This window comes from Parasteatoda tepidariorum, chromosome 3, assembly GCF_043381705.1.
Source record: "Parasteatoda tepidariorum isolate YZ-2023 chromosome 3, CAS_Ptep_4.0, whole genome shotgun sequence".
Lineage (NCBI taxonomy): Eukaryota > Metazoa > Arthropoda > Arachnida > Araneae > Theridiidae > Parasteatoda > Parasteatoda tepidariorum.
This window is the reverse complement of record NC_092206.1, coordinates 47,598,429-47,615,748: the sequence shown is the minus strand read 5'-3', so window position 1 is coordinate 47,615,748 and position 17,320 is coordinate 47,598,429. Positions and strand designations below refer to the sequence as shown.

Genomic DNA, 17,320 nt, shown 5'->3' with positions numbered 1-17,320 from the left:
ATCGTTTTTAGAGAATGTTATTTGAAAAACGCTTTTTCAAGAAGTGATACTTAAAAAAGAAATTAAAAAATAATATGTAAAAGCATTTATGGTTTTATTCTGAAATGAAATAAAAAGACATTGTATTATTCCTCCCCAATCACTATTTATTGAACTTAAAAAATCTTTGGAGTGAAAAATTTTGTACAGCTGTATTATAAATAATGAGCTTTGAGATCACTTGTATTGGAGTTTGTCTTGCTATTTAAATGTCACAAAACTTAAAAAATATCTATTGTTCCAGGTTCGAAAAATGAGAAAATAATATTTTATAGTAAATATTAGTTTTTATTATGGCCAAAAATATTGAACTACAATAATATTTATATTTTCACCTGTTTGTAGCTATTGAACGACTTGCATTGTTTTGTGATAAAACAATATACTTTGTTTGGACTGAAAATTGAATATTTAAGTAACATAATTCGAAATGACGTTGTTAAATCCCTTAGTTTATTTTTAAAATGCATAGAAGCATTTATTTTAAATAATAAACAAAAAATTCGTAATTTAGAAAAATTCAAGAAGAATTCTAAAAAAATAACTTTCAATTATCACTCTTTATAGAACAATTATAATGGGAATTTTCCTTTATTCGATTTCTTATGATACTTGAATTCCGAATATTGAGCATTGTTTAGAATAAATATGCAATGATAGTTTATGCATTACTGATTTATATGCATTTTAGACATTTCTGATTTAAGTATACAGTATTAATTTCATGTTAGTTTACTACGAATGTTTTTTTAATTTATTTTTTAAGGGAGAGTGGAACTTTCAGAAAAAAACTATACTATCTGGGTTTTTTTCGTCCATTTATTTTTGAAGAATAATATAGAAACAACTTATTACATATTCTTTTTCCGAATATTTTGGAGCAGAAAAATCCGCTAATATGCTTATTATTCCGCCAAGCAAAGCGAATCTCAGAGGCTCAGTCGACAATGTCCTTGAAAGTGAAACACTGTCGGAGAATAAGTTTTTCTCTCTTTTTTTACGCAAGTGAGTTTCAACCCTTGGATCACGATAAAATCGGTATTTCCCGAGCATCGGTATTTTGAGTTATTTATCAAGTGTCGATATTTATTGATTGGCGGCATTTTTTGTTTCTTATTTTGTGTCTATATTTTTTTTGTAGATATTTGTCGTATTCACGATAGTTAAAATATGTTGTAATATTGTTGTTGTTGTTAACGTATGCCTGTTTAGGCAGAGGGGGTGCGATTGTTCTTGTTTTCCAGTGGCGCCATCTATGGCCAAGAATTCGACTTCTGCCACACCATACGTCACACCCACTCATGGGGCGAACCCATTCTTACATCCATTCATTCATCCTCAAATCGTAATTTTGGCCTGCATCAGAGAACGATCGATCTCCAACCCAGTACCCCCAGAGGTATTGATTTGTTATGGGAACATGGAGGACTTTTGCGACTCCACAAATTTAACGTGTGTCAGTCACTTTACTACACGGGGAGTCTTCGGCGGCGGGGTTCGAACCCATGAACTCACGGACAGGGACCCAATGCCCTACCGACTAGGCTATTCCCGCTCTATAGTATTGTTATCGTTATAAATAGAAAAATATTGATGTTTCACTATACTTGTAAAATTGGAGGTTGGATGAAAATTACAATCAAGTTGTCGCTTAATGATCAACAAAAGTTTATTTAGTAGAACTATAACATGGTTTAAAATTTATTGGATAATTCTAAACTGATTTTTTGTGAACTAATATGTAAATACTTTCTACTACCTTAATATATAAATATTTTAAGATGCTTTTAATACTTTAAGAATAATTATGAAAACGAATTAATTCTGACGTACTTCAAGAAAAGTCAAAAAATTCAGCTTCTAATTTATTTTGATTTAAGAAAGATTTCACATCAGAACGAAAATCATTTCAGTAATAAAAGTTTCATAATATATAATTTTAAAATATAACTGAATTTGTCTTTAACTTCACTGTTATTTTTTCATTCAAAATGTAATTAATATTTTATTTAAAGTATGCAATAAAAATGTATTTATCGTTACACTCGCCTTAATTGTTTTTATATTAAAACACTTTAAGTACAATGATATAAAAAATTAAATCTGTTATACTTTAAATTTATATAGAACGAAAAGTACAAAAAATCAGTTCTTACATTATTTTGCTTTAAGACTTTTTTCACACACAATGCAAAAAAATACTAGATATTTGGTATTTCAACTCCAGAATAATCACAAGTATTGCATTTGAAGTTGTTAGCTTTTGTTTAGTATTTATAGTGTTGAATAAATACTTTACAATATTTCGTATTTAAATTTCTGAGACTAATCATTAGTGATTTAATTTAAATTCGCTTTTAAAGTACGCATAACTATTACTGTTAAATCTAGCATTAATCTAATTTTAAATCAAGAGTAAATTGTAAGCTAAACATAGTACATAAATATGGTATTCAGCTATCAGCATTGGAATAATACCAAAAATAAGCATTATTTAATATTAAAAAAAATCATTAAATACTATTTATACTACAAAAAGTTAAAATTTAATGTAAAAATAGTTTTTTTATAATTATATTTATGCATAACATTAAATTATAACAATGACGTATACTAAAAAATTACAGATTAAATTACGGTGCAAAATTTGATAGAAAATTATTTAAATAAGATTTAAATATTAAATTTTGACTTTTCTTATTTTTTTTTATAAATATTCTTTTAACCAGCAAAAACACTACAAATAATTTGTAATCATTTCGCCAACCGAAAACAATCCGACAGATAATGCAATTTACAGTTTAAATGTGCATGCAATATACTAGGTTTCAGAAAATTTAGCTAGAACACGCATCGAAAAACAAAAATTGGATTGAACAATAAACAATCCAGATTTTATGAGTTAAACTATGCATAATCGTTTCAAAATATACCAATCCCTAGTTGCCAGTAACAAAAACGAATTGTTCTATACTGTGAAAAATTACTGATCAAATTACTGTAAAAATTACTGGCACCCTGAGTGCCAGTAATTTTTACAGTAAAATCCATTTTTACCAGACCATATTACGGAGCAAAAAGCTGCTTAACTTTAATTTTTGCCAAAAATAATTACCGTAAAACCTTTGAATCACTTTTACTAAATAAATATTCCTGATGAAATCACGGTATAATATTTTGCGGCAAATATGGATTTTACAGGTGATGCCCCGAAACTTTTTCGGAATTTTTTACAGTGTAGGAACGAAAATCATTTCAGTCATAAAATTTTTTTAAGATTACTATTTTTTTTATTGGTTTTTTCTTTATTTATAACGTATTTAGTATTTGTTTCTTCAATTTCAGTTGTACAACGTCGATACAAAGTACAAGTCTACGATGAATTTGTTGTGCGTGGAAATACTGCTGTCCTACGATGCCAAGTCCCATCTTTTGTTCACGATTATATAACATTCATGTGGAAAAGAGATGACGGAACAGCAATAACTTCCACAGCCTCAAGAGGTAAATAACTCAAGTTTTATTTCAAATATATTTAACAACAAAAAAAACATTAAAACTCTCCTTATAAAACTATTTCTTTCTTTTCAAATCTATTCTACAACGAGTAAAAAATGACTAAAACAAAATATATATTCGATAGATATATATATAAAAAGGAATGATAAACTGTTAAAAAAAGACGCACTGAAGATTTTTTTTCTTTCAACAAAGTCTTAAAAGATTGATAACTTATCGGAAAATATTTTTAGCCAACTTGTTTTTCACTGCCATCACCAAGTTTATTATTTTTTTTAGTTTCTTTCGTGAGGTTCTCAGATGTGTGCGGTTTGTGATTTTTAAGCTGCTAAGAAATGTTTTCATTTGTTTTAAGAAAAGAAATTAGTGTTAGATAAAATCAATGATTAATATGTTTTTATCCTAAATAGAATATAGATATTATTTACTTCTCATATATATTTAAGTTTTAAAAGCTAACTCTATGATGGGAATAAACCAATTATAAAGATATTTAATAATTTATGGTATTGATAGTTTAATATCAATTTAAGCTTAAATTATTAAATTACTAATTTCATGCACTGTGAAGTTCATTTTTACCGGAACATATTAAGGAAAAAAATCTGTTATACTATAAGTTTTACAGTAATAATCACCGTAAAATCACTTAATCACTCCAATTAAATAAACATAACTGTAAAAATTGCGAGATTAAATTTTAAGGAAAAAATGCATTTTACGGTGAAATGGATTTAACGGAAGATGCACCCTTGGTTACGATAGTTTATATCGTGATTTAAACCGAAATTTTTTACCGTGTATGAGATTAAAATGATAGAACTGTTAGTTGCTGTTGTCGTAGACCATTAAGGCATTGGAGGTGCGATATAGAACTGTCAGTTAAAAATAAAACTTTTTTCAAATTTGCGATCAGTAAAACTATATTTATGATTTGATTTGCCTAAATGCATATAGCATAATTAAATAAAAATATATGTAGAAAAAACTTTAGGCATGCAACAAGAGGGAATCATATAATTCAAACTTAAATAATACCTAAAGGCATTTTTTCGAGAACAAATATTTCCATCTACTTCTAACAAAATAAAACACGAATATATTCTGCAACAAAGAGCAGTTTTGCTGTGTATTAAACATGTATTAATGTGTATGCATTATAAATGCATATAAAGAAACACATTAGACAGAAAATATGTAGGAACTTTTAAGGCATTATAAATAAATAAATGAATTTTTTTTATTCATCTAACACAGTAAAAAAGAAAAAAGAAAAATATTGTCTTTGTTTTATTTCTCTATTCTTGATGAGCTATTACATGAATGAGTATTTTTATTCCATCCTCGCACTTTTTTTAACATGTATTTTTCTTAAATGCAATTATATTTCAAAACACACCTCATATGAATTTTAAAAAATATAAATATTTCCTATATATTACAGAATAATAAATTTAAGTTTATTTTTACCATTTAATAAATTCAATAGCTAAAAACNGCCTTTCCTTCCATCACACAGTGCTCAAAATGGCGGCAAGACAGGACAAAATACCGCGCAATGAATTTTTGAGAGGGAAAAATGTATTGGGAAAGGGTTTTACTGTCATCTATTGGGAGAAAATTACACTGAATTGTCAGTGATATCAAGGAATACCAGTGGGACATGCATTCACAATAATACAAAGCATATTTAGCCCATAGAGTTATTTGAAACTGTCTGCGGGACATACATGTCCCGGTGGTAGCGAAAGGGTCAAAAGCCAACTCTGTGATGGGAATAAACCAATTATGAAGATACCTAATGATTTAGGGTATTGACAGTTTAATATCAATTTAGGCTTAAATTACTAAATTGCTAACTTCATGCACTGTAAAGTTCATTTTTATCAGAACATATTAAGAAAAAATCGGCTATACCATAAGTTTTACAGTAATAATTACCGTAAAATCACTTAATCACTCCAATTGAAAAAATATCACTGCAAAAATTGCGATATTAAATTTTAAGGAAAAATGTACTTTACGGTAAAATGGATTTTACGGATGATGCACCCTTGGTTACGATAGTTTATATCGTGATTTAAACCGAAATTTTTGACCGTGTATGAGATTGAAATGATAGAACTGTTAGTTGCTGTTGTCGTAGACCATTAAGGCATTGGAGGGGCGATATAGAACTGTCAGTGAAGAATAAAACTTTTTCCAAATTTGCGATCAGTAAAACTATATTTATGCTTTGATTTGCGGAAATGCATATAGCATAATATAATTAAATAAAATATACGTAGGAAAAACTTTAGGCATACAACAAGAAGGAATCATATAATCTAAACTAAACTATACCTAAAGCCATTTTTTCGCGAACAAATATTTCCATCTTCTTCTAACAAAATAAAACACGAATATATTCTGCAACAAAGAGCAGCTTTGCTGTGTATTAAACATGTATTAATGTGTATGCATTATAAATGCATATAAAGAAACACATTAGACAGAAAATATGTAGGAACTTTTTACGCATTATAAATAAATAAATGAATTTTTTTTATTCTTCTAATACAGTAAAAAAAAGGAAAAATATTGTCTTTGTTTTATTTCTCTATTCTTGATGAGCTATTACATGAATGAGTATTTTTATTCCATCCTCGCACTTTTTTTAACATGTATTTTTCTTAAATGCAATTATATTTCAAAACACACCTCATATGAATTTTAAAAAATATAAATATTTCCTATATATTATAGAATAATAAATTTAAGTTTATTTTTACCATTTAATAAATTCATTAGCTAAAAACATCAGTCAACATTATTAATGTATCAAACTTCGTAAAAATATATATTTATATCCAATATAATATTCCTGTAAAAGTTCATATAGATTAAGAGACCATTATGTTCGAAATAGCGAATCTCAATTTTTCCAAAGTAATATTTGTCTTTGAATAGTTGCTAATTTTTTTTCAAAGATAATGATAATACACCCTTAAATGAAGTATTATACCTCAACATAACCAATATACTCCAGTAAGCATGAATTTAATTGATGAAAAGGGGTGAAGCTGAAGAATATGGAAAATTCGTGACTAAGTGGCTGCTTCGTAATCAAAGCTGTAGTCAAAGAAACTTTAACAGTGCTCAATGCTCGTTGCCGAAGGGCATTAAGGCAATTTACTCACCATCTTGAATTTAGAAGCATTTTAAAAAAATGCTTATCGTAGTGAAAAACGCTCTTAAACAACTTCTAATCACATAGAATTTGTTTTATCCCATTATGTTTAATACATATCTAACGTAACAGTGTGTGCAATATTTCACTCGATATTTAATAATAAGTACGATTTATTATAATTTATGAAACGTGGTGTATAAATTTTAAAAAATTGTGGTATTATAATTCAACTTCTCTTTATACCTTGGAATCTTGCATGCATGAAATCTTGCTTTATTCCATATCTAATGATTTTTTGCAGCAAATTTTGAGTTCTATATTTCGAAACACTTTTTATTCTCATTCACGTCTAGCAAGTCGTGAAAATGAGTGCCTGGTTTTGAGTGAATTGAATCGTGTCGACTGCTATTTCCAATTTGCACATTTAAGTGAATAAAAATTTCAATCATCTTACCTCTTCAGTTTTTTTTTATTATTTATTTTTATGGATAATTTGTTTAAGAGACCTGCTGGTTATCGGCTGTCCCATACAAGACTTACAGTACAATAACTTATATCAAAAAGGAGTAAGGAAATACAAGAAAATTGTTTTCTCCATCAGCGTAGGAAACTAGTTCAAATAAATTTCAACATTAGTTACAAATTTTGTCAAAAGATGGCAATGCTGTTAAAAAATATAAAACTATATTTATAATATTTTTCAAAATAACTCTCATAAGCAACTGCAACATGGGAGAGTTGTTGATTTGAAACTTCCGCCCAAATATTTTCATTAGAAATTTTCTGACAAGCAACTAAAAGTATTTTTTTTGTTTTTCAGTACGCAGCAGTATGTTCTGACAAACTTCATGACTTATTTTAAATTTCGAACAGCAAACTTTACATTTCTATCTTTTTCAGATTTCTTAAATTGTCGCTGAGATTTGCGAATTTTCTTATAACGAATAATAAACAACGACATTATGTATAAATTTAAAATTATTTTTGTTAATACATATACACATGCATATTAAAATAAATGTTCAATTATACAAAGCAAAGTTACATCTATGTAAATAGTTATTGAAATAGACCTGTTACTGAAATTAACTAAATAGTTAAAGTGATAGTTAGAATTAGCAATATATTAAATATTTAAACATAAACAGCTTTATTACATTCAATGAGATTTACATTCCCCTTCTAATGTTGAGATTTATAATTAAATCAGACTTTAAAATGTAAAACTAATACATTTCTTAAATTTCGTCGAAACAAAATTAAAAGTTTTCACTCGCAAATTCTATTCATACTTTTCATAACATTTGCCATTGTTAGATAATTTGTCACCTTCCAATTGAAATATAATTTCAAAGAGTCTTGCTTTCTCAATAACTGAACATTTCTACAAATTCATTTCATTCTAAATTTCTGTTGAACTAATTGGAAAAGGATTGTTCCCTCCAATTACTTTGCAATCATTTCTGGTGCTACAAATTTCGTTAAATAATCGTTAATAATCGTTCGTTTCGTTAATTAGTTCGATAAAGTTTTCCCTCCAGTTATTTTGATGCTTGGGTAAATTAACTGTTTCCAACTTGACTTAGTAGTGTAAAACTTATAACCGTAACTCTTATAAATATTATGAATCTGATATACTTAATATATTAAAAAATCTCATTCATTTCACCAGCATTAAATTTAAAATATCGTTAATTTAAACTAAGTTTTCGCCTTTAAGGCTTTGAAGTTTCATATATATTTAAAAATGAAGAGAAATGTATATAATATCTACTTCCAAGTGACAACGACAAGCTGCTAATCTGGGAGAATATTTGAAGGAAAAAGTTTACAGATAAAATAAAGCAAAATAAGTTATTACCTCATAAGAGAACTGAGAGGATTAGAACAACGGAGAAATCCGAAAAACATCCGAACACGAAATAACATCCAGGAAACAGGAAATAACATCTTAAAAACTAAAAAGGAAAAGCTCTGAAACGAAATTAATGTGGAGGCACTGACATACGTGGCAGCTTCGTCAGGCAGGCGGGGGGCATTACGATACAGTCAGAGAGGAAGCAGTTTCAGCGGTTGGAGGTATAAAATTACAAATGAAACGTGGAAAAAATATATATTTTCAACGAGAAGAGGAAGAAATTATTAAATAAAATCACTTTTAAAAATATTTAAAAATTAAAAAGTAAATAAATAAAAGGCTGGAAAATAAAGTAAAGAAAAGTTATAATCTCGTCATCAGCTCACACGACTATATCCGCAAAAAAGAGGTCTTTNAATTTAAAATTGGTATTTTGTCATTTAAAGTATGTTACAAAGAAAAAATTTCATGTAGAAATAGCGCCCCCCCCCCAAAAAAAAAATAATTTTTGTTTGGCAGCCTAATTTGCATTTATTTGTAGAATTACTCACATGAGCAATTCTACAAACAAATGCCAATTTTTATACTAAAATATAATCTTATAGTATGAAATCTCTATAAATAAATTTTAGAGAGACATTATAATAATATTATGTTTATGTAAAAATCGTTTAATTTGAATAAAAGGCTCAGATTTATCTGAGTATGTCAGAAAGAGTATGCCACATTTAAAGTATGTCAGAAAGAAAAAATTTCATGTTCACGATTTTTTCTTGCCTTTTTAGGGTGTAAAAAGGAAGAATGTTCATGTAGAAATAGTGTACCCCATGTAGTTCATGTAGAATAGTGAAGAAATTTTTTTTTGGCCGCCTACTTGGTATTTGTAGAATTGCTCATATATCGGCGAAAATCCACGTTTCTCCTTTAATGCATCGGCAATTATTTATTTAAGTAGTTAGATTTATTTAAAAACTTTCAGTATAACGACGTTGAGACATGGTAGGACTTATTTTAAAGAAAATGATTGAAATATGTATTTCGCTTAAAAATTATTCATAATTATCTTCTTTTAAAAATGATTGTTTTATATATAAGATTGTATGCATTCTTTGAACATGCAAAACATTCTGATTAGTCACTTGGAAACAAAGCATCCCAAATTGAGTTTTCAAGGCAAAAATAAAATAACAATAAATGAAGGGATTGATGATGAAAAGCTATTTCAAAAAATCTCATAATATAAACATATTGCATTAAAGGTCAGTTATACCATTGCTCCAATAACTATTTCTTCAATTATTAACTCTTCCTTCACCAGAAAAAAAAAGATCTCTAATATTAACCATTCACTTTCCTTTTAATTTTCCACATGATAGGTTATGAAAGTCTATAAAAACACTTGGATACCACATTTGACTTTGAAATCATTTTAATGCTTCTAAAATAAAGTCAAAATAATATTTATCAAGAAAAACAATACGAACAGATAGAAAAATAAAGAATAATTTCCATACTTTTTCCGCATTACAGCGTTCGATAAAAATTATTTCTGACTGCATTTTGTCTTTCTTGAAATCCGAAATCAATAATTTAAATCTTCTTTCCTAGCTTATTATTTCGGAAGAAAATATCGGAAAAAGAATTTAGAAACATCATTGGTTACTATTGTTTCGAAGAATTGAATAGGTGCATTGAAATTAAGACAAATAATAAAATTTCGAAGAAATCTTTGATAAAATCTAGAATTGAAGCAAAAGTTTTATTTAATAAGATATATCTGGAGGCAATATGTAATTTTGTTTACTTGTATCTAAATATAATTTCAGCAATAATACTGAGTTGTTTTCTAAACTGTTCAGCTTGATTAAATCAAACGACATTTATTTGAAATAAAGTGAAGTAAGATAATGTTTTACTTTACGTTATTCAAAATTATATTTTATTTTTTACGGTGTGTTATACTTTTAACAAAAGAAATGATTTTTATAAAAATGGCAAAAGGAATGATTGGAAAACTATTAACTTATGTTAGATATTTTTTATGAGCAAGAATTTTTATCAAATACTTAAAAATATTGTATTTTTGTACAGAATGAGTTCTGAGATTTTATAATGTAAAAATAAAAAAGATGTTTTGCTTCAAGTATGTATTTGCAATGAAACTAAGGATCATCTGGGGATCAATACTTGATACTGTCATAACAGTTTCAGGTATTTGTATTCAACAGTCGGAATGAAACTAAATTTAATTTAAAAAAATGCCAAAAACAGTATGGGAAAGAATAACTAAAGTCAGATAAAAAAATAGATAAAAACTATCCACCCTGGAAATTGCGGTGATGCTTGCTGAAAACAGCTAAAAAAAAACAAAAGTAACCCATAAGAAAACAACAAATTAAAGAGAAAACCGAGTGAAAGTTTAACTAAAAACTATTATTGATAAAAAACTATTACTATTAGAAGTTTTAATACCTTAGCAAGCACTTTTGTATTTCAAATTTAGTTGGAGTAAATCTTTATTAGAAATTCAACCACTGGCGCCACATTTTCTTTTCTTAGAGAATTTTACTGACAAATTCATTTTTGATGAGTACGATGTGGAGATTTTATAACTTACATAATCTTTCATCTATCACGTTTGTTGCCATTGGTCAGTTCAGTCAATCTATACATGCGTTTGAGTAAGTTCAAGTTAACTAGAAACAAAAATCTTTATTACTTTTCTTCTCTTTCGAGTGGACGGTCTTTTTGGTTCTTTCTTACGAGTAGGTGGGTCACGGTCTTCGTCAAATCGTTTTTCCATTCTGCTCTCTACCTCATCTGGGTGTTCAAGTTGTTCGATCTCAATGACTAGAAACAAAAATCTTTATTACTTTTCTTCTCTTTCGAGTGGTCGGTCTTTTTGGTTCTTTCTTACGAGTAGGTGGGTCACGGCCTTCGTCAAATCGTTTTTCCATTCTGCTCTCTACCTCATCTGGGTGTTCAAGTTGTTCGATCTCAATGCTTTTAAGTGAACTTAAATACAGTCAACACACATAAATCAGGGCCTGCCTCTGGTTTCATACGTATTGGAATTATAGACTCGGTTAAAAATTATAGGAATATATTTGATAGTGCACAAAAAATCTGATGCGGTTTACTTTAATATGGTTAATAATACCTTCCTCTCTATATAGCTCGTAAATCTCATTACTGTTTCTTGTATATTACTCATAATAATATTTTAACAAAGTTTAATTACATATAAAATCAGATTAAGTTTGTATGTTTATTATTTATAATAAAACAAAAAAAATTATCTCAAATCTAATTTCAATTACATTCTATGAAACGCATTAATTACACCAATAAAAAATCAAAAAATGCTCTTTGAGATTTAAAACTCTCACTTTTGACGATTCAGCAATCCTTGAGCACTACTTCGTTAACTTTGAGAATTATTTCGTCACGTGATTCGGGACAAAACGCAATCTCCCAAATATATGACGAAAATATTTCTTTAACTCAAAACCTAATCTATATGCATTGTGGAAGAATAAAGACTGGCCAATCGAATCAAAGACTAGATAATCGTATTGTGCGAGACTAAAGACCAGACTATCGAAAATATAGTGACCAAGTAAGCTGACCATCCTGTTGGCCTCATACTGGGAAGATCCGGAGTTCGAATCCCTCTTCGGGCATGGGTGTAACTTATCTCTCTGATCTATCTTTTTTCGTTGTGTTGTGCTACCCACATTGTGCCTAAGATAAAGTGATTATCAGAGAAGTTAGATTCATTTTTTGACGAAATTTGTTTCCTTGAAGGAACAACGATAGCTATTTCATCACATTTAAGAAATTTTTAGTCGGGACATTTACCAGAAAACTTTTTAGCAAAAAACGAAGAAGTTTCTTGATATTTGGAGATTCATTCTTCGCAGTGCATCGAATTATCAATCATCAATGATGTAATAAAATTCATTTCGGATACTTCCTCTAGAAATTAAATAAATCATAGAATTTTAAGTAAACATCATCTTTTTCATTTCGCTTTTTCATAATAAGTTCCCATGCCATAGAAATAACAAAAACTATTCAAGCACACCATGAAATATGATTCAATAGAGGATACGACACCAACCAACCAACCATAATAAGTTCCCTTTTATAATGTGAAAAAATAGCACAAAATGTATTCAGGAGAATACAAAATATATTTAGGAAGAAAAACAAAATATATTAGGGGAATACAATTATGTTTAGGGAGAAAATACAAAATATATTTAACGAAAAAAAAAAACTAAAGGTGACTTTGAAGCTTTAGTCAATTCTAACTAAATCGTTCGAAACTTTGATAAAATAACGAAAAATAAACTATAGGATTAATTTCCATTACTTAACCATATTGTAATTTAAAAATAACCATATAACTTTCAAAGAACCACATGCTTTGATGAATGACTTTACTTCTAGGTGGTCGTTACAGCATATTACCAACTGGCGAGCTTTATATTCGAGGAGTGACGCAGGCAGACGGACAGAAAAGTTATAGTTGCCAGACACGACATCGTTTGACGGGAGATATAGTTGCCAGCGCTTCATCTGGAAGTCTCTTTGTTACAGGTTGGGCATAATTTTTGATTCTTTAAACACGTATATTATCAACGATATTTGCATTTTTAGCACATTAACATGGAATGTAAGTTTAATAAACTATGACTGTTTTGACATTTGGTATATTAATTTAAGGCTGTTTTTCAAAAGCCTCTTTTGTTAGATGATATAGCACGCCTTAGAAAGTTATATGCTTATTCTTAAAAATTCCGCGAAATTGCTGAAGTCATTCATTTCCGTTAGTTTTTGATAAAATTCAAACTAGACAATCATTTCATTTTCAAAGTTTATGAAGATGTTTAACTATATTAGCGACTATTTAAAAACAGTTTAACAGTTAATTTTTAAAGGCTTAAAATATTTTTCTGTTTTGAAAATCCTATCAATTCAGTAATATCTATACTTTTTTAATGTTTTCAAAAATGTCATCGTATTTACAAACATTTATTGATTGTGAAGATTATGCGGAATATGTAATATAACGTAACAGTATTTAAAATATGATTTAGAAAGTTGAACTACTTTCACAAAATACTTTTTATTCCAAAAATAAACTGTCTTCAAATACAGATCAATTGTAATAGAAATACAGGAAGAATGTTGTTTATTTGAATTTCCTCACAGTTGACAATAAACGTTAAATAGTTGATAACATGAAGATTTCTGAGTTTTACAAATCTTGTTTTCTGATTTTATTGGGAAGAAAAATGTTACATAAATAAGAAAGATTTAATACATACGATTTCACCGACTGGCCTGTGTGGGGGTCAAGGAACTGACTTTGCATCAGAAATGTTCTGGGTTTGAATCCCGGGAAAGGCATGAATGTTCTATCATTCTCTGTACTATCTGTCTTTACTGTGTGAGCAACGTTGGTCCAACAAATATGGTACCGGTGGTAAAGTGGCCCTTCAGGTGCCTGTATGAATTCCCCAGGCTGGCATTGGAAAAAAATAATATGATTTCACTTTTTCTCACGTTCAGTCACACAAAAATTGAAGAAAGTGCGCATATTTGTAAGCAAAATCTTCTAGCTTGTACATATTCAATTACTTCAGGGCAATCTAAGAATGCTCAGTTAGTGCAGAACGTAACTGAGCTACGTACTCAGTTATTAATGCTGAGATACATTCATATACGCGAAAGGATTCCGAACCGTAATGTTACACTTCAATAATCTCTTAAATATATAGGAATTATAAAACCACCCCTAAAAATATTATTCCCAAGTTTGTAATAACTTAATCTCCAAAGAAAAGACTGCTAAGAGTTGAGTTATACAGTCATTGAATTTTAAAATTGCATTAATTATTTAAGTACATTATTCTTTCTTTGGTCGAATAATAGAATTTGCTTTACTATTTTTTGTACTTTACCTCATTTTCTTTAATTCATTAAATCAAATCCCTAGTTACAAAAATTCTATATCTAAATATTATTGGAATAATTTACCTCAATTTCTTCTTCTTTTATATTATGTCTTTAAAAATCGAGAAAGATAAAAATCTTGATTTTTTTTTTCAAAAAAAATGTTTGCTAACTTATCTTTTTAATGAGATTCAAAAATCAACATTTGAAATTGGAACCTATTAATAAATAAATGATTCTTTGTTTGTCTTGGTAGAACCTCATGGAACTTCATCACCTAAAATTATTGACTTCAGACCGATTGCATCCGCCAAAGAAGGTGAAACTATAGAGTTGGCGTGCGCAGCAACTGCATTCCCACCACCAGCGTATCGGTAAATATAAAATAGACTGAATTTTAAAAGTTACATTTGCTTTTAAAAATTGCAAATTTGAATATATTTCTAGAGAACAAAACTAACAAAAATGTATTAAGGAGTTAAAATGTTTCAAAAAATATTTTAACCAGTCTATTCATAAAGTGGTTAAAAGTAAACTGGTTAAATATAAAGAAAAATGTTAAGAGGAATATTTTCGTTTTTAACGCATTTTTATTGATAAACAATAACTGCATGAAATTTGGAATACATATATATTACTTATTTTACTTAATGGACTAATTCTTATTTTACTTAATTACTTATTTTACTTAATGGACTGGATAATAAATTCTCAAGAAAATCATATTCTTTTTAAGAAACAATTGTGAAATTATAATGAAAAATTAAGTTTGAAATTTTATTATGCACTAACACCTATAAGAACTGACATCAATTTAAAGTATATAAACATTTTATTGACCAATTTTATTATTTTTGTGTAACTTTTTCAGTTACAACAAGCAGTAGGAAAATCGTAAAATTTCAAAATGTCTTATATAACATTTGGGACAAATTTCCGTGCATTTTTTGCTTCACAGCATCAAGTAAACACCCTGAATGATGTTTGTTCTAATGATCTGATTTTCACGTACTAAGACTAAATGGTTTTTTATCCTAACCTTTAATATGCTAATTGCATTGCGAGACGATATTTTAAAACACAAAATAAGACGCCAAAGCGTTTTTTTCTCTCAAAAAGCTTACATTCAGTTTCTGAGTTAGGAAAAAAAGGGAAGTAAACATTAATGGTTTCAAACTCTCCTCCGCTCTCCTGGTCAAACTATTTAGGCAAAGTTCTACAGATTGCGACAACCCCCTCCCGTATATTAAGGGTTGAGAATAAGGTTGAGAAGGGTTGAATCTGTTGTGAAAAAGTATGCTTATTCAACGAAAATGAGCTTTTGTATCTTATTTCGTAACTTAAAAATATCATTTTTACAAATTAATTAACATATTTAAGGTTAGGTCCTCGGTTAGGATTAAAGTCGGAACCCAGTATCTAAGAATCCGATTTTAAAATCAAAATTATTTCTGGTTATTTTCTGTGCACCATAATACAGCATAAAAATTCAAAAGAAAGTTTTTAATAAATAGTTTAAAAAGTGTGGCACTTACTCTAATCTGAGTTATCTTTTTTTTAAATGTATTCGGTAAACTGAGCTAGTTAATAAAGAAATTAAAGAGAAAGAAAAAAAAATACTTTAAAATATAAAGAAAAATTAGTTTGCAACCCTAATTTGACCACTAAAAATTTCTTTCATATTTTACCATAACAGTCTAAAATTTTAAAACTGAATTATTTAAATATTTAAGAGGGAAAAATGAAACTATGCTATGTTTTATTATGAGATTAAATTATTAATTTTTTTAAGCGTTAATGAAACATTTATGATTGCGGGTATGCTGGACCCTGACATCGTTCCAATCTTTATTAGATCACTCCATTTTGCCAATTTTTGTTCTTATTGTTCGTTGATAACATTAGATATTGCAAAATTACACTTAAGAGTTTTTCTCAAGTTCCACGACGTTAAAGATTGTATAAAGAATAATAGCTTAATTTTGATAAAAAATAGCTGAAATTTACTTTAAAAATTAACGTAATTTGAAGGAGAATTCATAATTCGGAAATTTTTAGTGTGTATTTTGAAAACATTCCACTTCTAATTTAAATAAAAATTGCAAAGACCATTTTAATTAAAAAACCAATCATATGTCTTAAAAGTGCCCTAAGTCAAACAGTTGTGGATGTTTATTATTTTTATCTAAAAAAATCTGTTAATAATCCTCTTTAAATGGTGAAAAAATTATGATACTTCTTTTCAAGAAAATGATTCATGACTTCCCTTGACATCATTTACACCATGTTGAACTTTAAGTGGTGCTTAAAATTTGAATAATGTTTTTCGAATGATTTTTTTTTTCAATTTCAAAATAGTATGTCCCGATATTATACTATGTATTCTTATACTGTATATTAAACTATACATTATTTAAAGAAGTAGATATTTTTTATATTTAAAATAGTAAAACAAAACAATATGCAGATTTGACTTCAGAAGTTTTAAATTTGTTTCAAACACAAATAGCAAAAAATTCTGAAAACAAATGGAGACTTTGGAGGCTTTTCTTCAAACTAAATAAAATATATTCAAAAATGGAGCACATTTTTTTCAGTTCAGAAATGATAAAAATATTTTTTTTAAAAATATCATTTAGAGGATAATAATTTTTTTGTGTGTTTATACACTCAAAATATTATTGCTTTATTCAGTTATATTGACATATCAGAATAACAGCCAGACATAACAACACCGAAGCATAAAGGAAAAAGATTCGTCATATTAT

At 28.1% G+C, this 17,320-nt stretch overlaps 1 protein-coding gene across 2 annotated transcripts in view; it reads left to right on the top strand.

Moving 5' to 3' along the window:
- Positions 1–17,320, top strand: part of LOC107439444 (cell adhesion molecule Dscam1) — a 199,467-nt gene that overhangs the window by 85,847 nt on the left and 96,300 nt on the right. For both annotated transcript variants that reach the window (XM_043043123.2, XM_043043124.2), the window contains exons 3-5: positions 3,385–3,543; positions 13,044–13,193; positions 14,809–14,926. In XM_043043123.2, the coding sequence (XP_042899057.1) occupies positions 3,385–3,543; positions 13,044–13,193; positions 14,809–14,926 (427 nt within the window). The remainder of the gene's footprint in view (positions 1–3,384; positions 3,544–13,043; positions 13,194–14,808; positions 14,927–17,320) is intronic.